Here is a 26,476-nt window from a genome sequence, read left to right as displayed (position 1 = left end):
AACAACCATTTCAGCGTTAAAAACATGGCTATAAGATCTTTTAAAATACCCGAGAAGATCACAAGAAAGTGATCGTCGCAACGGCATGCATTTATTTTTTAATTAAATTGTTTATCATAGGCGATAATAAATAATTAATAAAACGATCAAGTCAATCACTTTTTGGTGTTACCGCACGTCTATTATAGACATTCACAGTTTGTTTTACATTACTTAATCGGACTCCCATAGCGCGGTAACGACTTGACACCTTTATGGTATGTTTAATCCAATTATCCATAATTGCGCAGGCAAAATGTTTGACACCGTACTCGCTGTGCTGACTAGGTATTGTTATTTTCACGCCTCGGGCATCTTGAGAATTTAGACCGTCCGGTACACTCAATGTATTTTACGTTGAAAATGACCAAATTTACGGAGATACCCGTCCGGTTTCCGGTTTTCAAAGAGTTCGGTTTATTCAACATTTTTTTAACAAAGAAATAGAAGGAGAAAATACGGAACTGGCCCGACCGTCCGGAATCGGGAGAGTTCCGGTATTCAGAGAGTCCGGTATTGTCAAAGTCTACTGTACCCGTCTTTAATGGTTTCACATACATGCCTTTATTGGTTACACATACCTGTCTTTAATGGTTTCACATACCTGCCTATCTATCTATCTTTCAATACTGCCGGAACCCCCTTGCGGGTACTATTGGCAGGTGCGCGTGTCAGTGCAAGAATAAAAGGTTTAAAAGCGTTGAAAGGGAGACTTCAAAGCATGAAAGTGAGGTGAAGATAAAAGTGTGATAGTGTTAAACAAGAAGAAACATATTTATAGGTTAAAAGTTGTTTAAAAACACTGTTTTGTGCATTCAGGACGACTGGGGAGTAGAGTGGGGCTAAGGCAACGCTTGAACCCCTCTAGGTCTGCCTGCTGTACAACTGAGGCTGGTAGGCCGTTCCAAAGAACTATGGTGTAAGGAAAGAAGGAATATTTAAAGTAGTTGGCTGATGTATGGACTTGTCTGAATGAGAGTGGGTGCATATGACGAGTCATCCTCATAGGCCTCTCAAGATATGATGGCGGCGAAATGGCTACCAAGCCATACACAATTTTGTAAAAAAGGGTCAGTCGGGAGAGGTCACGTCGGTCCTTCAAAGTCTGCCAGCCAAGTTCAGTCTGCATACCGGTAACATTGCTGTAGAATGAGAAGTCATTTTTCACCCAGCGGACTGCTCTACGTTGTACTTTTTCTATTTTGTCACTATTTTGTTTGGTATGTGGACTCCAGACAGAGGACGCATATTCTAACTGGGGTCTAACTAAGGTCTTATAGGCTACTCCTCTGATGTTTTCATTTTTAGTCTGTATATTCCTGCGGATGAAACCAAGAGATTTATTAGCATTCGTTGTAATGTTGGTATTATGTTTGTTCCAAGAAAGTGCCTTTAGTGGTTACAAATACCTGTCTTTAATGGTTACACATACCTGTCTTTAATGGTTACAAATACCTGTCTTTAATGGTTTCACATACCTGCCTTTAGTGGTTACACATACTTGTCTTTAATGGTTTCACATACCTGCCTTTAGTGGTTACAAATACCTGTCTGTAATGGTTCACATACCTGCCTTTAATGGTTACACATACCTGTCTTTAATGGTTTAACATACCTGCCTTTAATGGTTACACATACCTGTCTTTAATGGTTTAACATACCTGCCTTTAGTGGTTACACATACCTGTCTTTAATGGTTACACATACCTGTCTTTAATGGTTTCACATACCTGCCTTTAGTGGTTACACTTACCTGCCTTTAATGGTAACACATACCTATCTTTAGTGGTTACACATACCTGTCTACCTACATACCCGTTTTTCTTGATTTGTCCCCTATAGTAGTGACACATACCTGTTTACCCTACATACCTGTCCTGCTTGATTCGACCGCTTGAGTGGCTACACATACCTGTCTACCCTACAAACATTTCCTGATTGATTCTTCCTCTTCAGTGATTACACATACCTGTTTTGCTTGATTCGACCGGTTCAAAACAAGTGCCGCACTTTATTATTACGCATTTCTGTGGTAACAAATTCGACAGAACAACTTTATTCGTTTATACATGGAAAGTATACGTGTTTACGTTTCCTCTTTTGAGCTCAACAAAACTGTTGAAAGTCTTTTCGGTAAGGTTCAGTTGTTGACAAAAACGGCTTTTCAATTTCTTTATCAGAAGTTTCCAAGACTTTTCTGTCACGCAAAAAATAATAAGACTGTTTTACTGCATTTTTAAAACTATTTACAGGTTAACCCTGTCTCTTTCCCTGTCTTAAACTGGCGACCAGACACGGTAACGCTGGTCATAACTTGTCCCAGATTCGCCGGTATTTTTCGATGGTAGTTTAACGGTGGTTAATTGTAATGTCACGAGATTGGTTCAGCAGGATGCAAAAAAAAAACGAATGCTGAGATTACATAACGCTAAGACGCATGCAACTTGTTTAAAAATTTCATGCCTATGTTTAAAAAAATGCGATGTAATAATTTAGGTCTAACGAACTAACCCCATTAATCTTATTCTGAATATCAGCATACATTGTGATAAAATGAGCCATCTAGCATTAAAAATACGATAAAAGATGCTGAAAGAGTGTAGAAAAACGTTTATGTCAATATACCTATATATAAAACAAATAAAGCACTGTTTTTAAATTATTAGATAAACACACTGTTGCCGTATTTGTTGTAGCTAATACGCATTTTATTTATATTAAGCCTGTTGTTTCGGACGTAGTTAGGATCAAATTATGTCTCAGCGCAAACAACAAGCACCCGTGCTCGGACTGTGCTGTATATGAAACGCGTTTTAATACTTTACCTAGTTGTGAATATCTAAAAGAGACAAGAACATTTCATAAAATGACGTGCATGAAGTTTCCTTTACAAAGCTATAGTGAACACTCTTAATCCATAATTTTTCCATATATTGCCAAATTATCATGAAACTTCCTGACAGCGTTAATTTTAATAATATATCGGTCGAGTTCTAAACAGTTCCTTATTGTTCACCTATTGTAACAAGTTGTGTGTGCTATATAACCTTAAACAGACTATTCTTTCATTCGAAGCAACAATGTTATTTCCCTATACATCTACAAAAACAATAAGCCCCGTTGGCTTGCAGAGGGCGATATATTCATGCCAACGTATCCAATAGACTGCCTTACTGGTTCAGGCGTGAATCAGAGGTTTGAACACCTTCGCTCGATGGTCGGGTTTGATCCGAGTCCATTTCGGAAATTCGCTTGGGTGATTGGAACGCCTGGGATTATTTTTGTGAGTGTTAGTAAATTGCTGTGCTGTTTGCGCTGTAATGGTTATTTATGTTATTGTTCTCAATGTAGGGCAATACGTCAAAGCTTTATATTAGTGCTTATGAGCTAATATTGTTTAAACCATCTGCATTGTTATGAACTAAATGATTGATATCCAGGATGGGACTTTAAATTTGTACTCCAAAGAATGCGGTTTTAAAATACAAAAAAAAAAAACACGATCCCTGCTTTTTAATCAGCACAAATATGTAGACAATACATCATGTCGTTGAAAATTATTGATGGATAAGAAACATTTATACGTCAGATACACCAATACGAAATGAAATTCTCGGACGATTCTATATCATAAACGTTGTACGAGTGTAGGTGACATTACAAAAGCAATTTTCATTTGCCTTGAGTGCGGACATTATAAATTTAAGGTAGAAACTTTGCGTATTAAGAGTTTAAAATATTTTTGTTCTGCTAAAGAGTTACCATTTTTAACGAAAGACACAAACAACTCGCAACTGTTCAAAAGTCATTATTAATAAATTGACATTCCTCGTGGTATAACCAACTCATATGACGAACGTAAGTTTTTATATTATCTAAACATAGACACGCGTTGAACAATGTGACGAATCACACGAAAAACAACGTGAGCGAATGCGACTGAAAAGGCAACTGTGGTATTATATTTAGAACCATGCACTAGTACCCGGAAAGCAAATGATCAAAAGAATTAACAGTTTTCCTTATCAAATATTAGTTGTTTTCTGACACGAAGCAAACAGAGAGAAAACATTTTGATGTTACAGAACTCATGTCGGATTAACATGACTTAATTATGACTGCCCGTGATCGGAAATCTCAAAACATTTCGAAATTGCCGTACATTCATGATTACTTATGACATTCTTTGTAAATTGAAAGTGCGTTCTTTAGAATGTATGTGTGAGGTGGGAACTGTATCGATAATTTTTCGACAAAAATCGATTTTAAACCAGGCGGGGGAATCTGCTTCAATACGTATGTTTAAGAGATGACTTTTATTTTATTTATTTTTTTGTACTTGTATGCCCTATTTTCAATAAGACATCCTCGAGAAAATTAAACTATTTCGTTGTGAATTTCGATAAGATTTAAACATCGCAGCATATGAAAAGTTCTACGCAGTATTGCATGGAACATTACAATTGTTGACTTATGTCTGTATGTACGATGTATATAAATGTACTTTTTCCATAATTTTCCATAAACTCGAGTTTAGATATAAGCCACAAAGTTTCACGTTGCACTTCTGACTTTCGAATCGTTGTTTTGTTTATATGACTTTCCATTCGCAGAAATATACTAAGGCCTAATATGTATATTAGAGGCAAATCAGTTGTAACTATCGTATGTTTAAAACTTATATTTATAACTAGAACTAATGTTAAATTTTCAGAAACTTGTATATATATATATATATATATATATATATATATATATATATATATATATATATATATATATATTGGTTTGGATAAAGCACAGGTATCTCTTATAAGGAATTTCAGCGCACATGAAACCTCTCGGATTATAAGATATATTGTATGCATTTGCAAAAACCATGCATTTGATTGGACAGAAAGACGACTAAAAACCAGAGGAAAAAGAAAAGATTAGACGTATCAATGTCTGGTGTGGCGAGAGGGTGTCGCCCGTGCGCTTTCACCACAAGTGCTGCGCAACAAAACGTTTGCTTTCCAGAATACTTGGATTTGAACTACAGAAACTTAATTATAAAATTAACTCTGCTTTAGCAATTTAAGGAATTTAACTTTGAACATGCAGAAAAAAATTCTTATCTTTATCTGTCTATATATGTACCAAATTTTAGCTGTCGTACCGACGGCAATACACTTTTTTATTTCAGGAATTAATTTATGCATTTTCAGTATTTAGTTACTATTTACCAAATTATCATTTAAAACACCTCGTTTCAAAAGATTCTTAAAAAAACATGTATTTAAATCGTTGAGGGAACGTTATGTGTACGTTTTTTTCAGATTACACCAATATAGTATTATTTCTAGTAATATAAAATCGCAAACATTGCATTTTTATCGTAATGCATGCCTTAATATACCGTCGATATGCCCCTTAAACATGTGAACAATGTATACTTGGTTTATAAAACACTCGATTGCTATGTTATCCTGTTTCAATCGAAACTCGAATTGTTATGTTAATTATTATTCAATAGTTGTTATATACCGGTATATTTCAATAAAATCTGGTTGAAGATGTAATGGACATTATGCAAGTTGCTGGTTATTGGTTACACTCGCTTTAAAGACCTGTTTAAATGTTGAACAAAAAATTAAAAAAACGTTTGAATATGGAAAATATCTAGATGTCTAACCTAAACATCTCAGATTTTACTTCTGTATATTAAGAATGTCATGTCATCCATTACGAATTCAAAAGGGTAGGTTTAGTACTAATCGTATTGCTAGGGAAGAACGGTATTGTATTTGTTGTAGCTCGCGTGATATAGAAAACGAATATCAGTTTATGTTAATATGCCCTTTTTATAACGATATCAGGAAAAAATACATACAACCTTAATATTTCAAGCGACCATCATTGTATAAATTCTTAAGCCTAATGAGACTATGTAAAAAGAAGAAGCTATAAAGCTATATGTTTTTGTTAAAGATGCCCTGTTGACCAGAATGTCCAGAACACAAATACAACCAACTGAGTGTCGTGTTCCGGGTGTTCTATTGCATGTTTGTTTGTGCAATTGTTTGTTTAATGGTATGTTTAATTATTCAATAATTATATATACTTATATACTTCATATTTAATTAGTGTTAGCAGCATAACAGCTGATTGCCACCCTGTCGCATAAATACTTGGTAAAAATGCGATTACCGGTATTTTGGGTGTTCCCACCACTGCCAGGTACACTACTAAATTCTGTATTATCACTTACTTTTTATGACCTTTTGATAGGTCTATTATAGTATGGTTAAGACTGACGACGTACTATGTACAAGTTGTAATAAAGTGTATATTTTGTTCTTTTCTGTTATGCAAGAGGTAACACACCTAACGCCCGATAGCAGTATCTTAAGCGGAAATTCATTTTCTGAAAAGTGTGATCATCAAGCAAATTCTACAAATAAACATCCCCGCCGACCGAATATTATTGATTGTGCAAAAGATTGTAATTTACATAGAACTGCCAAAGAGAGGAAAACTTGCGTGCACACCACAGACCTAGGGTAATAATACGCATAAAAAACCGAAAAACACATTCTTAAGGTTTTATCAATTAAAGGCATATTGCTCTGAAATGTCCTAGTCACCCAAGCAAAACTTGTAAACAAACACCGAAGTACGATAATACACATTAGTTTAATTTCATGAAATACATCAACTTCGTACAGAGATATTTCATCCGCTTCAATCAATTAAGGGGCTAGAACTCTAGAGTCGCTCCCTACAAAAATTGGAAGAGCACTTCTTCAATATGATGGTATACATTAATTTACATTGCATGAAAATTAAAACAAACTTTCTTGAGAAACTACTCGGTGTGGACATATTCCTCAATTTCAATCAATTAAAGGGCCATAACTCTGAGATTTCTTAGCCGAACCCGTCGAAATATCAACTTGCACTTCTGCTGCATTTTAAGTTTCATGAAATTGCAGGCGATAATTCCAATCAATTTAGGGGCTTATCTCTAGGGTAACATAGTTGTCTCCGACAGAATTTACGCGTGCACACATTAATGATTAGTTTCTTAAAATTTCATGCAGCAGTAGCTGACCAACAGCTCCGGACGAACGGACGGACAACACCAAAACAATATCCCTCCGCTATTGGCGGGAAATAAAAAGCAGATGTATAATTTACACTACAATGAAGACATGATAGCAAAACAATTAACGTTTAAGTTTTATTCAACACAAACAGACCATTACGGTAAACAAACCATATTACCTTATGTGCCTGCGCAAAATCATACATACGCAAGAAAATAGTATTAATATATTCATACTTTTTAAACAACAAATAATATCACTAAACGAGAGCGACATATTTACACACAGGTGGTGTATTAGTTTAAAAATATTTATTGGTCCAAAACAATAGATTACAATAGTCATGTGCATATCAAGAAGTAATTAAACCTATCATGGATAAGAAGACAATCATCTTTGATGCTTATTTTAGATCTCTTCCATGGTGGAGCTACAAGACAAAAATGCAATATGGATTGTAAAGGACGCTATTGTTAATCTAAACATTAGTATATACAAAAGAAGGAAGTACGTGTTGTCACACACTTATTCGGGATCACATGTGGTTAGCGTGTTGCTATGATATTAATTAGTGAAAACATTATTTTAAATGATAAACAATCATATTTAAACGAAAAAGCAACTTTTCTGATTCTTTCTTTTCACTATCAAATATATATAACAAGGTATTCAACTTGAAATCATCCCAAATCAGGGTGCATCGCTTTGAACAGCCATTTCTTCATCAATTTTGCAGCGATTTTCATGAACCCGGTCTTATTCAACGCCGAAAGGAATTTCCTTTCTGGAAATGTATATATCTTGTTATATTTCTACACATGCTGGGTTAAATTGTAAGAAATAACACAATACACACTTCGCGTGACCTACTTGAGGGCGAACAGACAGGATTCATGAATGAAATCTCCAGGTGTAAAGACACACCTTCGCATTGGACCAATTAAATCATTCGTGTGTTTAAAATGTCAGTTAGTTGAAGTGCATGTAAACAAAGATTTCAAACGGCGCTGGACAGTTAGTTTTGATGCATTATGCAACGACAAGCACGGTAAGAATGTTTTTTCATACGTTTTATTGAATTATGGCATCGAGGTCCGTGACCTTTGCAGGGAAAATGCCATTTTCTCCGTGAAGATTTAAGTCTTAGATCCTGTCTGATCGATGTCAAGTTGGTCACGCGAGTTGTGTATCGTGTTATTTCTTAAAAGTTGACGCAGTATTTGTAAAAATATTGCAAGACATGTACATTTCCAGAAATGAAATTCATTTATGCGTTGAATAAGACCGAGATCGTGAAAATCGCTGCAAAATTGATTAAGTAATGGTTGTTCAAAGCGATGCACCCTGTTTTCGGGTGATTTCGAGTTGAATACCTTGTTATATATATATATATTTGATAGCGAAAAAAATTTTCCAGAAAAGTTGATTTTTCGTTATAATATGATTATTTATCATTCAAAATGATGTTTTCACTAGTTAATATCATAGCCACACGCTAACCAGCTGTGTTCGGGATCAGGGGGAGGGGAATCTATCCAAATCACTGTCTATATGTCAAAGCGTTTTGATGCTGCAATGAAGCCTTGGACACGCTGAAATATATATGTGTTGTGTTCAGGTGATAGCCTGTCATCCCCAAGTAATACATATTTTTAGCGTCAATTTGCAATGTAGATATGAAAGGACAAGTTACGTAAGTTATCAAATTTTGGGCACTGCAATATATAGTGGGATGGCGTTTCTTCTGCACCACAGGAGCATAGAGGACTATTTGTAATGTTTCTACAGTGTAACTCATAGTTTAATGTGCTACAACCTAGACGTAGTCGGCAGTGGTGGATCTGCGATGTTCGATGACCGATATTATAAAGATTTGGCGATATTGTGCTTTGTCTGTTTGTGAGTTTATGTTTGAATAAAGTTACCGTAGTGGCGTGTCGTGTGGGCGATGGTGGAGTATTACACGCTCATTTAGATAAAACTCATGTAAAATGCACATTAAATGAATTTCCACGGCATAAACTAACAAACCTTGGCATTAACAACAAACCTTATATGAAGGCTTCGTGTTTGACCAAAATATCATGATTGTAAATACAAAAAAAATAATAAAAGCACAAACAATTTCAATATGTACTTTAATGAAGTTACACTGAACACCTAAAATCAGCTGTTAAAGAGGCGAAATACTTTTGTTTTAACTTTCACTTTATTTAATAGTGTTCTTTATTTCTTTTGCGATACACTGAACTGTGGTGATTGAATGTGTTGCCACAAACTATACATTGATACAGTTTGCAACGTTCTTTGTGTTAAGGCGATGTTCTGCTAAATATCGCTGTGCTTTAAACGTTTCCGACATGTTTCGCATTCAAAACATGCCTCTTTGCCGCATACGCCTTATGTCTTTTTAGGCTGGATAAACTTTTGAATGAACCTTAGCAATGTGTATAGTTATATATTTTACATTCTGCCATGTGTGTTTTAGAATGGTCATTTAAATCAGTTTTATAATTAAATCGTGCTGTACACATATCACAAAAGTAAGTAAACGCGCATGATTATGTCTTCATGTGACACTGCATCCTACTTTAGTGACGAACACCTTGTCGCAATGTTCGCAGTTGTAATTAACGGGCACCAGCGATTGGGAACGTTCGTGCTAATGTGCTTTCCATTAATATCTTTATCCACACACTTTACAATCAAACTGTGAGTCGTGAGAAGCGTGCTGTGTCGTTTTAAGTTGTGTTTAAGTGTTAATGTCTTTTTGCAAACTATACATTGCAGACGTTCGATCCTTTGACAGTGTGCTTACAAACCTGTTAACTGTTTTATAGTATCTACCCACATACTTAAAGTGGAAGCAGGGGGATGGCACAAGCCTGAAAAGATACCGTTTCAAAACAGAAAATGCAAACACTGTTACGTTCTTGAGGACGAATTTTATTCTTTTACTTGAATGCCAAATTTTTATTTATTTACGTAAGAAGTATATAAATATATATTAGATCTACTGGAAGAACACAAACATGCTCATTGTTATTGACCTCTTACAGACTGACAATGAAAAAAGTGTAAGAAAATATATGTATTTTTGTTTTTAAAACTTTTAAACAGAGAGCTGACTTAAATGATCAACAGTTTCTTTCCATATGCTTACATTTATGTATATATTGAATATAAAAAAAATATGACAATGTGAATACAATTATTTTGTATTAATACTTTCATCTAGGTTCAGGTTGTATACCCATTTTTGTATTAAGACTTTCTTCTAGATTATGTTACAATTTTGTACGTCATTGACATTATGCGTATGTGGTTTGTTGTAATACGTGTGTACTCAAGGGCTTAAAGCCTAACGTTTGTTGACATAAACTCTTTATGTTCTGCATTACTTGTTGGTAAAAAATGCAGTTACATAGCGTGTTTGAAAGTTAACACTTATCCATTTGTTTCCATAATGTCATTGTCTTTCACAGTGAACATAAGGTTAAACAAAAACATATGTGTATTGAGCTAGTACATTTAACCCATGAATTATCTGTTTAGCATCGTATACTCTACTTTGTCTCATTTTCTGTTGCTTTGAAATATAAAATAAATATAAATAATACCATTTCTTTCAATCTAAAGCAAACAACCAGCAGTAAAATGTGCATTACGATTTGGGCCCCCAATGAACTCAAATATCTTGACAAGATCCACCTACACGATGAACCTTAATTATAAGTCTGGATAAATATATGTAAGATATGGATTTTCCAAAATTCTTATTTTGTGAAAAGCGGCATGGTCAGGAACATATGCACCAAAATACTCAGGTGTACATAACTACACGCTGATAAATATATTTATAAGTTGTTATAACTCTAGCTTTTAAGTTACGTGCGATGCAAGTACATTTCTACTATGTCATTTTTGTTTGGTGAATAAAGGCCATACATATTGTTAAAAATGCAAGAAAAAGTCGCTACTGATGTTTATTTACATGATGATATGAAATTATACGCATGCATGTACATGTATTTACAAACAATCACAATAGCGTGTTGTTGAATGAATTTACCTAAAATATGTATCTCTGATTTTATATATTATAAATTTCTTTATCAGAAGCTTCCAAGACTTTGCTGTGACGCAAAAAAATGAGACTGTTTTACTGCATTTTTAAAACTATTTGCATGTAAACCAAGTCTCTTCCCCTGTCTTGAACTGGCGACCAGACACGGTAACGCTGGTCAAAACTTGTCCCGGATTCGCCGGTAATTTAACCGATGGTAGTTAAACGGACGTTAATTGTAATGTCACGAGGTTTTGTTCAGCAAGATTTAAAAAAAACAATGCTGAGATTACATAACGCTTATGTTGCCGGTGGGTTTCCGTGAGGTTCTATCGTGGAGGATAAACTCGTTTGGCTGTAATATATTTATTAATGGTAATAAATATCATTAATATACAACAAAGAGATGTATACTCTTTGAATGTAAAGAATCGAATGACTTTAGCAATCATACGATTCACGAGATCGACATTAAACATATCAGTGCACGGGAAAAGGGATGAGTGATCTGAGTATTAGACAAATTATAAACGTGCAACTGTATGGATTAGATGAGCTGAACTTATCTAACCTAGAGAAAAAAGAACTTAACGAATAAATCGAAAACTAGTAAACAACTAATCAACGAGTACAATAAGTATTAAAATAACTACCGTTATAAACTCATAGACAAGTCGTGATTTTCATTTAAAGTAAACGATATTTAGAAATTGGTACAACAATAAAACAACACAACACAATATAGTTTTAAATTTAATATTAAATGCGATCTGTAACATATTACCGTCCTCCGATTTTGATGTCGTCCTCGACATATGCTTCAATTAAATTCGAAACAAAACTCACGCAATTATCAGTAATACATTATGAACGCGTGAAATCGTCTAAGGAGGATCTCTAACATTTGGAACGTCGAAAAACGCAACTCCGATCATATTAAAAACAGACAACGGTAGACAATAAGGCATATTTAATGTGTTATTATAGCACACACATAATATACACTAGCATACTTAATAATGAATAAAACATCATGAAGATACACCTTGTAATTTATTTAAAATAAATAAATATGTATAACATATTTTCACGATTTAATGGAGATAATAGACTTTACACTAGGTAATCTCCAGTGCGCATCCACGCTGGGGTTTTTGTTGCGCGCTTTGTTTTGCGCGGTAACAACCCTGGTTCTCCAGGCTTCCGCTTGTGTGGTGGAACGTACACCGACTTCGATCGACCATTACACCTCAACGTACTGCGTGCTGACGACTGGTCCGAACGCGATCTATCGAATTCTGCATCTGAAGTTTCGTGCGTGTTTGTTTTCTCTGATTCGGACGTAGACTCCGATTCGGATGTAGACGTTACGTCAAGCGGCAGTTGGCGGATTGGTAATAATTGGTTCCGGTGAACTGTCTTGATGATATTTTTATCACTTTCGTGCTGGATCCGGAACACCGGAATCGACGGGTCAGGTTGGCCGATCACAGTATATGCATATTCTGCCCATATATCGGCGATTTTGTGAGTTCCTTTTAACCCGTAATTGCGAAGTAAGACTCTGTCGCCCACGTGAATAACAGTTTCATGTACTTTTCTGTCATACTGTTGTTTTGCTTTCTTTCCACGTTCTTGCAATACACGGCTGGCTGTTTTGTAAGCATCCCCTAAGTATTGTTTGAGCTCTTTAACATATGTTGACGGTGCTGAACCTCCAACACCCTGTCGTTTCAAACCCAGTACTGCATCGATTGCAAGTCGAGGGGCGCGTCCAAACATTAACTCATATGGTGAGTAGCCAGTGCACTCATTCCGAGTCACGTTATACGCATGTACCAGTGCTGGTACTGCAGATTTCCAGTCTGCCTTTTTTTCATTGTCCAGGGTGCGCAACATCTGTAACAGTGTACCGTTGAATCGTTCGCACTGACCATTGCCCTGCGGATGGTAAGCAGTCGTGCGCGTTTTCTTTATACCTGTTATCGCACAAAGCGTTCTGATCACGCGCGACATAAAGTTCTGACCGCGATCGCTGTGCAATTTCTCAGGAAACCCGTAATGTACAAAATAGTTGTCGAACAGAGCTTTTGCCGTGGTGCGAGCTGTTTGATACCTTGTTGGAATAGCTTGAGCATATCTCGTAAAATGATCCGTGATTACGAGTATATTCTCATAACCTCCCTTTGATGCTTCCAGTGAAAGAAAGTCTATACACACAAGTTGCATAGGTCCCGTCGAGGTTATATTTACTAGACCCGTGGCAAAAGTAGGGGCAGTTTTACTCCGAATACATCTGTCGCATTCTCGTATCCATTTCGTTATGTCACTTGACATTCCAGGCCAATAAAATCTTTCGCTGAATAGAGATATTGTCCTATCTCGACCCTGGTGTCCCATATCATCATGCAATGCTTTAAAAACATGCAACCTGGCCGATTCTGGCAAAACAACCTGTTGTACGGTTTGTTCATGTAATGTTGTTTTACGCATTAGAATCCCGTTATCAATGTATAGATGCTTCAGCACGCCGACATACTTTTTAACTTTCGGCGGAAGTTGACGGACGTTACTCTGATTAGGTCGCCAGTTCAGAACAATAAGTGTCTTGACCTGTGAAATTGTTGGATCAGCATTTTGACCGTTTATCCAGTCATCGGATTTTAGAACTTCCGGTGGGTTGCAGGCTTCATTTATTTTGGTCTGATCGACAACAGGACTTGAATTCATAGGGGTTGAATGCGTTACCAGGACAGCTTGTACCACGTCCTGATCTAGCCTCGAAAGTGCATCGGCCTCAACATTCAACTTTCCCGACCGGTAGTGTATTTTGAAGTCATAGTTCGCTAGTGCGGCGACCCATCTATGGCCACATGCATCTAGTTTGGCTGAGCTTTGCACAAATGTTAGTGGATTATTGTCCGTGTAGACATCAAATGGGATACCATACAGGTAATCATGAAATTTATCGGTGATTGCCCATTTGAGAGCAAGAAACTCCAGCTTACTTGCATGATAATTCTTTTCCGATGTCTTCAGACTGCGGCTCGAAAAAGCAACCACTCTGTCCGCGCCGTCGTGTTCTTGATACAACACTGCACCAAGACCGTGCGAAGATGCGTCCGTATGCAACTTAAACGGTTTCGAATAGTCGGCATACGCCAGAACTGGGGCTAATTTCGCTACATATTTCATCGAGCGAAATTAACGATTATATAGTGCGATACGCGCGTCACTCTCGCGTGCAAAATGCGGAAAATCACGACGAATTACCAATATGTATAATTCAAATACAGTGTATTATACACGTAATGCATTACAATGCATGGTTTCATGTACAATTTTGGTATAAGAATATTTGGTAAATATTTCTGTCGATGCTATAACGTCCACAGAAATATGAAATACTTGTTAACAATACTTAAAATCAAACCCGATACTGTGACTATCTGGACAGATGTAAAGGATATAAATCTGAATGATAATTAATTAGGGATAACACAATAATACTAGTCTGTCTAATGGTAGAATTTGAATGTATGCTCTACTGAATTACACCGATTGTACTGATTATTGCGTGCTTAAGTAAAACGGTGTTAATACATCGGTTAGTGAACGAGACAAGTTAGATATTCGTTCTTTTCCAACTTAGCTTAAAATGTAAACAATGAAGCAAGTATATCAAATACGTATAAATAACGAATTTCGCAGTTGCGTCTTAAATTACCACCAAGATAACCCGTGACCAATATGCCAAATTTCGTAGAATTGAAATCGAAGTATACTTTATAATTTCGTTGGTCAACTCAGTAATAATTTTTTTACGCAAAATTGCAAATAATATACAAATTGATGCAAACAAATATAAACAGAAAAATACACTCACCAAAATTCGTCGGATCAGCAAAGAATAAACAAAACAATATACTTAGTCCTATACACTATGTAATAAGTCCAATTACAGTGTCAATGCACTATCCAGACTGAACGGCGAATCCAATCCTGGTAACGTAGAATGAAGAATCCTGACGTTGACGTACGTACGTAAAAGTTAATGTGTGCACATTTATACCGTGAATGTCCCGGGAACGGTTTCTCCGTGAGCAGACAGACCATAGAACGTTCAGCAAACGCGTGTTGTCACTAAACAATCCAAGTTCAGTCGACTGTCTCTTTGGGAATAACTCTCAAATATGTCTCTACTATGTCAAATAGCAAAGGCGTAGTTTGGCCAATTTGAGCAAAATGCTGTGCTCGACGATTCAGCGTTGAACAAAATACTTCAACCCTTGTTTTCCTGAATACCACGACGACTTGTTGGGCGCCAATGTTGCCGGTGGGTTTCCGTGAGGTTCTATCGTGGAGGATAAACTCGTTTGGCTGTAATATATTTATTAATGGTAATAAATATCATTAATATACAACAAAGAGATGTATACTCTTTGAATGTAAAGAATCGAATGACTTTAGCAATCATACGATTCACGAGATCGACATTAAACATATCAGTGCACGGGAAAAGGGATGAGTGATCTGAGTATTAGACAAATTATAAACGTGCAACTGTATGGATTAGATGAGCTGAACTTATCTAACCTAGAGAAAAAAGAACTTAACGAATAAATCGAATACTAGTAAACAACTAATCAACGAGTACAATAAGTATTAAAATAACTACCGTTATAAACTCATAGACAAGTCGTGATTTTCATTTAAAGTAAACGATATTTAGAAATTGGTACAACAATAAAACAACACAACACAATATAGTTTTAAATTTAATATTAAATGCGATCTGTAACACTTAGACGCGTGCAACTTATGTGAGAATGTCATGCCCATGGTTAAACAAGAAATATCTTTAAAAAAAAAAGATATACGGCGTTGATTGTGTTTGGAGTTGGTGAAAGGTAAAGAGTTCAATGAATGAGCTCAAAGATAGCGAATGTCTTTTTCTGTGCATTTCTTAGCTGCATCACACGCAGTACGGGATGTTACGCGGAGTTTTCGCGGCTTATTTTACATTATTACATATTGCTGGTCATAAACCTAAAGAAACAAAACACAAAACCAAAAGCAGAATGGAAGTGAAATTAAAACATGTGAGTCAACCGGCCACACGTGAAGTATCCGTACATATTTTAAATATTTATACGCGGGTTCTTCGAACAAACCTATTTTAGTGGTTTGTCGGGCATTGCTATTTGATTCGATTATTAACAGTATCGAGAATCATCGCGCTCATGCTTAAAGGGATCTTTTCACGCTTTGGTAAATTGACAAAATTGAAAAAAGTTGTTTCAGATTCGTAAGTTTTCGTTTTAGTTATGATATTTGTGAGGAAACAGTAATACTGAACATTAACCATGCTCTAATATAGCCATTATATGCATCTTTTGACGATTTTAAAACCTAAAAATTATAAAGCGTTGCAACGCGAAACGATTGAATAATTTGGAGAGTTCTGTTTTTGTCGTTAAATTTTGTGAAACTACGAAGATTGCATATATAAGGTATAAAATACGTCAAAAATGTGTACTCGGCGGAATAGCTCAGTAGGCTAAAGCGTTTTTACTTCAGGACTCTGGCAGGACTCCAGGGGTCACTGGTTCGAAACCTGCTCCGGGCAATGTTCTTTTCCTTTTTTTAATTTTTTTCTTGATTTTTTACTGGAGCTTTTACGATCCAATGTTTACATTTATCAATATAAAGCATTTAATGAATAAGTTAAAAAAATGCCAAAATCTGTGAAAAGGCCCCTTTAATACATTAGTCAATATGGTGGAATAATACTTGTTAGATTAATCAAAAATAATATTTATCATAATATTGTTGAAAACACATTAAGAAACTGTTATTGACATACCGTAATTATATCGCTGAATATTTTCATTTAACATATTTCTGGCCTAAAGAAAATTCCAGTTCAACTACGTCACGCGATAGCGTCTATATTATACAGCGATTATTTTACTGGCCGCGAACTGACCCTGATACCTTGCGGCTTGGAATGCAATGCATTTAAGTGAGGCCACGCTTCCACTGATGGAACGAAGGGCTTGTTTAATACTTTTACATCAAAACGGGTTTCGCCAAAACGAATATCAGGATAGGATGATTATATCAGGTTGGAAATGGATAAATGTAATCTCGTAGGGATGATTCTTCTAGACCTCCAAAAGGCCTTCGACACTGTTAATCACTCTATACTTCTCATGAAATTAAATGCAGCAGGTCTTGGTGATGATATCTTAAGGTGGTTCAAATCATACCAGATAGACAGCATATTGTTGATGTTTTAGGCACTCATTCCGGTACAGCCCCAATATCATGTGGAATTCCACAAGGGTCTATTCTAGGTCCCCAGCTCTTCCTAATCTATGTTAATGATATGTCTGCTGTGGTTAAAAATAAGCTCATCCTATATGCAGATGACTCAGGTATTCTCGTGTCTGGTAAGTGTAAAACTGAAAGGTTATTGAAAGAATATTTTAATCTGGTTAGTCAGTGGTTGGTTGACACTAAGTTGTCTCTGCATTTAGGTAAGACGGGGTCTATTCTTTTTCGTTTTAGGCATAGAATCAGGTCAAATCTTTCTCTCGATATTTCTTGTAATGGTACCATTATTGAATCTACATCTTAAGTCAAATACCTAGGGGCTACATTGGATCAAACTTTGTTCTTTGAAACCATGGCTCGTTCAGTCATTCAGAATGCCAACTCCAGGTCCAAATATCTATATAGAAAAAAAGAATAACGCACCCAGCAAACCAAGAAACTTCTTGTCATGACTTTGATCCAATGTCATTTTGATTATGCTTGCTCTATATGGTACCATAGTCTCACCAAAGTGTTACAAAATAAGCTCCAAACCACCCAGAATAAGTTATTGCGGTTTGTCCTAGGTCTCGATGAAAAGGCACATATTGGCAGAACACTTTCGATTGCTCAACTGGCTACCACTCAATAAACGTGTAGACCAGATTGTTCTTGGCCATGTGTTTAAGATTAAAAATGGTTTGGTCCCTGACTATATGGGAGAACATTTTATTCCGAAGGTCTCCATTCATTCATACATGACCAGGTCAACTCAAAAAGGCTCATTTGCTGTCTCCAAAGTCAAAGGTTTCGGGTCAAAGTCCTTTTGTTACACGGGATGCTCATTATGAAACAATTTACCCTCCAGTATAACACAGATTGATAGATTGTCTGTTTTAAGTCGTCTTTACAAACTTATTTATTAGCAAATATGTACCTTTTTATGTGTATTGTTTTTTTTGGATTAAGGAATCATTTCTAGTCATCAATTTTCATCAACATTGATCCTATCTTCCATAAATGTTATGCATTCTCCATTTTCTATAAGTGCCACTCTATGTCCACCAGCACTAAGGACCACAATGGAAATATGGGTTTACTCATTTTTGTGTTATCCTTGGTGTTGGTGTGTATGTCATTGTATATTAATCTAAATGTATGTGATATTTTTATATATTGTACATGTTGTAAATGCCCATGTATGAATTCCTTGTCGAAATAAATCTATCTATCTATCTATCTAGGGAAAAACGATTCTTTAATGAACTTAAATATACTAGTACACAGACAGGAATATGAAAGTAATAACTAAATATGAGAACATAGCCTTTAAGTATAAACGCTCTGGCGCTGGCAATCCTCTGAAAATAAAAGGTGCACGCACGGACTGTATTGATGTCAAGAGTTGAGTGTAAAACTGTTCTATCTATCAAGCCTTTTTATTAGAGATAAAATTGTTTCATGCTGAACACGCAGTAAAACAGTATTACAAAGACGCGGTCATGTGTCCAATGTTCTGGTGGTATGCTCAAATCAGCCAATGGAATAAATTAAGTGTATTCATTCGTGTCTAGCCACGGGAAATTTTATTTGAATTTTATTGGACACTTACAAAGGTCAGGTTATGTCAAAAGTGACGTTAAACAGCTGTGCCGAAAAAAATGCGATGTAATAACTTAGGTCTAACGAACCAACCCCATTAATCTTATTCTGAATATCAGCATACATTGTGATAAAATGAGCCATCTAGCATTAAAAATACGATAAAAGATGCTGAAAGAGTGTAGCAATACGTTTGTGTTAATATACCCATATAAAAACACATTAAGCACTGTTGTTAAATTATGAGATAAACACACTGTTGCCGTTTTTGTTGTAGCTAGTACGCATTGTATTTATATTTAGCCTGTTGGTTCGGACGTAGTTAGTTAGGATCAAATTATGTCTGAGCGCAAACAACAAGCACCCGTGCTCGGACTGTGCTGTATATTAAACGCGTTTTAATATTTTACCTATTTGTGAATATCTAAAGAGACAAGAACATTTCCTAAAATGGCGGGCATGCGGTTTCCTTTGCAAAGCTATAGTGAAGCCTTGGGAACACTCTTAATCTATAATTTTTCCATATATTGCCAAATTATCATGATACTTCATGAGAACTTTAATTTTAATAATATATCGGTCGAGTTCTAAACAGTTCCTTATTGTTCACCTATTGTAACAAGCTGTGTGTGCTATATAACCTTAAACAGACTATTCGTTTATTCGAAGCAACGATGTTATTTCCCTATACATCTAGAAAAACAATAAGCCCCGTTGGGTTGCAGAGGGCGATATATTCATGTCAACGTATCCACAAGACTGCCCTGATGGTACAGGCGTGAATCGCAGGTTTGAACACCTTCGCTCGATGGTCGGGTTTGATCCGAGTCCATTTCGGAAATTCGCTTGGGTGATTGGAACGCCTGGGATTATTTTGGTGAGTGTTAGTCAATTGCTGTGCTTCTTGCGCTGTAATGGTTATTTATGTTATCGTTCTCAATGTAGGGAAATGCCTCAAAGCTTTTTATTAGTGCTTATGAGCTAATATTGTTTAAACCATCTGGATTGTTATGAACTCAATGATTGATATCCAGGATGGGACTTTTAATTTGTATTCCAAAGGATGTGGTTTTAAAACACAAAAAAAAACACGATCCCTGCTTTTTAATCAGCACAAATATGTAGACAATACATCATGTCGTTGAAAATTATTGATGGATAAGAAAAAACAAACATTTATACGTCAGATACACCAATACGAAATGAAATTCTCGGACGATTCTATATCATAAACGTTGTACGAGTGTATGTGACATTACAAAAGCAGTTTTCATTTGCCTTGAGTGCGGACATTATAAAGATAAGGTAGAAACTTTGCGTATTAAGAGTTTAAAATATTTTTGTTCAGCTAAAGAGTAACCATTTTTAACGAAAGACACAAACAACTCGCAACTGTTCAAAGTCATAATTAACAAATTGACATTCCTCGTGGTATAACCAACTCATATGACGAACGTAAGTTTTTATATTATCCAAACATAGTCACGCGTTGAACAATATGACGAATCACACGAAAAACAACGTGAGCGAATGCGACTGAAAAGGCAACTGTGGTGTTATATTTAGAATCATGCACAAGTACCCGGAAAGCAAATGATCAAAAGAATTAACAGTTTTCCTAATCATATATTAGTTGTTTTCTGACACGAAGCAAACAGAGAGAAAACATTTTGATGTTACAGAACTCATGTCAGATTAAATTATGACTGCCCGTGATCGGAACTCTCAAAACATTTCGAAATTGCTGTAAATACATGATTACTTACATTCTATACATAGATGGTGACGTCACTTACGTTATTGTCAGTCAGTCAGACCGCTGTGGCACAATGGTATACGAACGTTGATTGTTATTGTTTACATTTCGATATTTCCGCGCATGCGCATTGACTGGAGGGCAAAAACACTGGTTACAGTAACGTAAAGCATGTATAAAGGGCTTTTGCTTCGTCAATATTTTGATAACAAATGCGAAATAAAAATGAATATCTTTAAAAAAATAGTGCTAATATATTATATTTAGTACCAATATATGTATATTCACATATATATATATCGATCCCTCTTCATAAAAAACAATGTAGTTATAAGCATCAGAGTAAACGTGGTGGGAATACTAAATACTGACAATCCCACAAAACAAAACAATGAAATTGCCTTATTGTTTCTGATAGTAGACTTTAATAAATGATATTGCAAAAATAATAAAACACTTATTAATTTGATAATAATTATTCGTGGTATGGATAGGGTTTTTTTCATCAGCTTGTAAGAGGTGCATTTAATCAATTATCAAACAAAGCCAAAAACGGAATACATAAAAAAAAAAAATGTTATGGTTATATACTTTTCCAATCAATAAATTTTCGTTATGTTAACATTGAATGCCAATGTTAATAAATTTTATCATACAAACGCGGAACAAAACCTGCATATTATGCAAATTGAATTGTCTTCGCATGTATATTGAAATCTCTTTACTAGTGACACGGAGCGTATATTGTCATCTAGAGTCCGTGCTAGTGATAATTAGTGATAATTTAAAGTCTAGCATTCTATTATAAACACATTATAAATTTCATTTCTTTAACGCAAGTATTTTTTACCATATTGTGATAGCTTCTTTTCATGATGGTATTGTGTACACTGAAGTAACGTAAAATCTTTACACGTACTAGCGAAGTTTACATTTGCCGGATCCCTTAATTACGTAGCAGTAATACTGCACAATATGTTAAAATTATATTTATTGAACACTGTATTATAATGATTCAATTAACTGGCTAATATAATGCACTAGTTCCTGTTAATCCATTTCTGACAGATTTCGTCATTTTGTAATGTTGAAATATTTTATTGAAGCCACTTTTCTTTTTGCTTTAAAATTTGGCTTTACTGATTTCTCAAAATGCCAAGAGATGTCATGAATTGTGTTTAATGAACAGGCAATCGTCTGCAACATGTGGTTTATGGCATGGACCCAATGTGCCTTGGTTTATGACACCCTGTTGTCTTTGTCTGGACGGTCTCCGATCATAACGAGATAATCGATTTGTGATGAACAAAGGTGCAATTTAACACCTATGCTGCAACACAGAGTGTCAAAACTGGTGTAACAATTAAATAAATCAATAACATTAATCGATAAAATTTATTTAATGTGTAACAAGGTTAGTTTTTTTAGACATATAGAGGTTACTACATGCATACAGGTATGTTGCTAAGATAAAATCTATCTATTTGTTGTTTGTCTTCATCCTCAATTGTTTTCGTTCATTAAATCTATTTTATTCTGAAAGAATTACAATTTCTGAGACTTGTTTTAACTTCAAATGGTCGCAAAGAAGTGCAAGTAGAGAAATTTTGTGGTAACCATATACCGTATGTGCTCTTAAATGGTTTTCCACTCCCGAGTTAATTGAAGTAAAAACAAATAATAACAATATTATTCAAAAATAAAGTTCCTTTCATGCTTATGTCTTTTCAGACATCATAATTAAAATTATATTTGATATTATGCATGATTATCAACAAAAACGTTGATTTTGTCAAGGCAGTACTATGAGATAGATATTGAGATAGAGCTTCTGTATATGCGCTTTTGCCCTCCAGTAGAAACTCGGGTCATTTAGCAGGTGCGCGTGACGTCACTCGTCAACGTTCGTATACCGGTGATAGACGTTTACCAGGGGAGATTACTGCGGCCGTGTGGCTGTGAACAACAACAACAACAATTAACAACATGGATAAAGTAACGCTACAGAAAACAATACATTGCTACCTTTATGGCGCACTGCGTGTGATTAATGTTTAATTTAACGTTGCATTTAATTATTGAGCGATACAACTACTGGTTTCAACTGCTCCAAAATAAATATCATGGCAGGTTAGTGCTATACAAACCGGATAGTATAGTATTCGGACATAAGTTCGCTACTGCGAGTACAAGTATTTATCGGACATCAATATTCACCGGACGTTCTTTTTATTTCGTTTATTGTAACGCTTACACATATTTTTTCAGTCACATACCTACTGACGCTTGTTTTCTTGAAGTTGACAAAAGCAATGTGTTAAATTGTTTTTGGCCTGACTGTCTGTTATTCTCATACATGCCAGGAATTTTCAGGTCCGAATTGGACACTCCATTACAAATGTTCGGACATTTGACAAAAATGCGGGTCACCTAAAACAATCAATAATTGGGAATCATCATAATGCAGCCACCTTTACTGTAGTCAGTAATCAGTATTTTACTTACAAAACCTCATTATTTCTCACAAAAATTGACGATAAATGTGTTTAAGAATTTCATGAACACAGACATTCTTCATTTTCCATAAGTAAACACACATGTGCACTTTGTTGATGAATCCATGACGTGAAATTTGGGACGTGCCTCTAATTGACATCCATTTGGGACAGAGGCATGTGTAATGGTTCAACGCGATGTGCGCTCATCGAGCACTGTTTTTATTCGACCAATCATCAATTAACTCTAAATTTAGATTGATGCAATATGTACATATTATTTTCAGAAAATCAGTTGAAAACCAAAGTAAATTTATGTGAAACATCAATATGTACTGGTAAGCTCTCAATTTGTATGATATACCAAATTGGTGTTTTGACAGGTTTTTTAACCTTGGTTGGTATAATACACAGAATACCGGGTAATATAAATATCTTTGGACTTGATTCGAGCCATGAAATACAAAAGTCGTCTGCTTAAAATTCACTTTGATGCAACTATCGCTAGCAATTAGCGACCCGTATCATAAAAACACCATGGTGTGAATGCCCGATAAAATCAATAATTTGCCGATGGATCGCTGATAAGGTGTCAAAACCAACACTGGATCACTCGACTTGTAGATATGGTTTGTTAACCTTGTACCTCTCAGAAACACACTTTGACGCATTTGAAGTCCTTTAGAATATCAATTTAAATGTAAGTCCTTTCTTTATATATGCAAGTTTGAAAGGATTCATTTTCAACCCTAAGATACTGATGAGTAACAAACAGCATAAAACCTGAACAGACTGCGAGCTACTCATAGGCTATTCTGGTTTTATGCTGTTTGCACATAGCCATTTTCACTTTGATTCTGAGTGGGAAAGAGTTAATAGGGGGCAAAAAGGGATAAGCAATGATAATTTTAGCATGACAGAGCTTGATTAGCAAATACAGAACGTAGGTCGTTTTTTATGAATGTCGGAACAAAGTGTGTCACATCGGAACACCGGGACAAACACCCAAAAAGCAGGACTGTCCCACCAAGATCAGGACTTCTGGCATGTATGGTCATTCTGTCTCCAAACTTAAACCTTGGTTAACTTTTCCCTATATCTTTTGCAATATTAAAGATAGCAACTTGAAATTTGGCATGCATGTGTATCTCATGGAGCTACACATTTTGAGTGGTGAAAGGTCAAGGTCATCCCTCAAGGTCAAAGGTCAAATATATGGCTTCAAATTGCGTAGGGGGCATTGTGTTTCAGAAACATAGCTCTTGTTTTTTGTTTATAATAATTTATAGAAATGTTTACATTTTATGTTTTTGCATTCACAATTACAAATTGAGATGTGGTATTTAGGAAACATACATTTATCATTTAAATAGACACAAATATCTTATTCCAGACAGTGAAAGTCTTAGCAGTCTTGTTGTGGTAGTACTGGATACAAACCCTGCCTGGTGGGGGCGCATGAACAAGAATCAAGAAAAACAGGTCATTATCATTTGTACTTCAGTTTGCTAAATCTTTGTTGTTGTTGTCCTTTAACCCAGCTCAGCACAACATGCTGATATGCATTGTTGCGCAAATATTGTTCTGAAAACATTGTGCCTTGTCCATGGTCAACCTGTGCCTTGTGATCTTTCCAGATTAAAAAATGTTATTGCCTAAACAGCATAATAAAAAACGCGAAATAGTGGCCCAGATTGATTCGGATGGGCAAAATAGCTCACATGATCCTTTACCCAAATGTAATTGGACAATAAAAAAAGTAAGATTTTGATTAAACACAAGTTATTAAATTTAAGTTAAAAAATCAAGTATTATCAAAAACAGAAAATTATTATTTTGAAGGCATACACTGACATAAAAAATCAATGTGTGCACACAATATTATGTACATGTATTGACTTTATTTGAGGTTCAAATGTTCAATCAATTACGATATTTTAACCATGTAGCTTATAACTAGTATTCCATTCAAGATTAAAGTTGAAGTAAAAATTACATTATATTATTATGTGGCGTTCTTATTTGCAGCTGACATTATCCAAATGTTTGGATAGTTTAATGGTATTTGCCAATTCTCATCTGATGATGCATCACATGAACAAGCTGGCCATCATAAGTGCACACTCAAATGCTAGGTAAGTTGTGGATATGCCGTAGGTTGGTTGAAAATGATCAATTGTGAATTTTAAGTTTCCTGTCACCTGCCATACAATCAGATTTTCAATATTAGGTTATTGTGACAATAGATTGTGATATCCTTAGTTTCTAACAAATATTTTATCTTGATATTAATCAACATAAAAATTCCATTTAATGTTTCAAGTCAAATGCATGTTATCCCACTATTTGTTCTGAAACAAAATGATGCCACCTTGAAATTTATTTGTAAAAACACTTGCTTACATAAAATGCTTGTTTAATTGGTGATTTCAATTATGCAAACTGCTACACAGTAACTTATTCTTGATCTTTCTCTTTCATGATACAGGCTGGTGCCTATACTCAAATCCTCAAACAAATGAGTGATTCTCTGGGAAAACTAGGCTTAATGCATGTGCATACAGGCTGGTGCCTATACTCAAATCCTCAAACAAATGAGTGATTCTCTGGGAAAACTAGGCTTAATGCATGTGCATACAGGCTGGTGCCTATACTCAAATCCTCAAGCAAATGAGTGATACTCTGGGAAAACTAGGCTTAATGCATGTGCATACAGGCTGGTGCCTATACTCAAATCCTCAAACAAATGAGTGATTCTCTGGGAAAACTAGGCTTAATGCATGTGCATAGTAGTGAACACAGTCTTATCATGCAGGAGGACACTTTTTACATTAGTGGAATGTTTTGTTTGAAAGTTGTTTCTTCAAAACTCAAACAGTGATTTTCATTGAAGCAGAATCCTGCATTTTGATGCAAGCAAGTTGCAATTTTCTTATGTTTGACTCCTGCAAAAAATAAGCCTTACATCATTTTGACATATTCGTTTTCCACAATCCAACTAGAAAAAAAAAGACCAGACATGATCTTTTATGGAAATAATAAAGCTTTTGTGAAATGTTTTATTTATTTTTATGATAAATAAGCTATTACAAAACCTTAAACATGTATTTAG

At 35.4% G+C, this 26,476-nt stretch overlaps 1 protein-coding gene and 1 long non-coding RNA gene across 3 annotated transcripts in view; one reads left to right on the top strand and one right to left on the bottom strand.

Moving 5' to 3' along the window:
• The window catches only part of LOC127871457 (uncharacterized), a 30,818-nt gene extending 15,044 nt beyond the window's left edge, over positions 1–15,774 (bottom strand). The window contains exon 1 of the long non-coding RNA XR_008045347.1: positions 15,080–15,774. This is a non-coding gene — a long non-coding RNA (uncharacterized LOC127871457). The remainder of the gene's footprint in view (positions 1–15,079) is intronic.
• A 6,288-nt stretch (positions 15,775–22,062) lies between these two features.
• The window catches only part of LOC127871454 (general transcription factor IIH subunit 3-like), a 48,517-nt gene continuing 44,103 nt past the window's right edge, over positions 22,063–26,476 (top strand). Inside the window, exons 1-4 of one of the 2 annotated variants that reach the window (XM_052414401.1) lie at positions 22,063–22,325; positions 22,726–22,864; positions 24,758–24,846; positions 25,393–25,499. In XM_052414401.1, the coding sequence (XP_052270361.1) occupies positions 24,823–24,846; positions 25,393–25,499 (131 nt within the window). In that variant the 5' untranslated portion in view covers positions 22,063–22,325; positions 22,726–22,864; positions 24,758–24,822. Of the gene's footprint in view, positions 22,326–22,725; positions 23,000–24,757; positions 24,847–25,392; positions 25,500–26,476 lie in introns of both variants that reach the window. The other variant, XM_052414400.1, reaches the window with a different exon arrangement.

The sequence above is a fragment of the Dreissena polymorpha genome, chromosome 3, assembly GCF_020536995.1.
Source record: "Dreissena polymorpha isolate Duluth1 chromosome 3, UMN_Dpol_1.0, whole genome shotgun sequence".
In the NCBI taxonomy this organism is placed as follows: Eukaryota; Metazoa; Mollusca; class Bivalvia; order Myida; family Dreissenidae; genus Dreissena; species Dreissena polymorpha.
The sequence above is the reverse complement of the archived record's forward strand: the minus strand, read 5'-3'. Positions and strand labels throughout refer to the sequence as shown.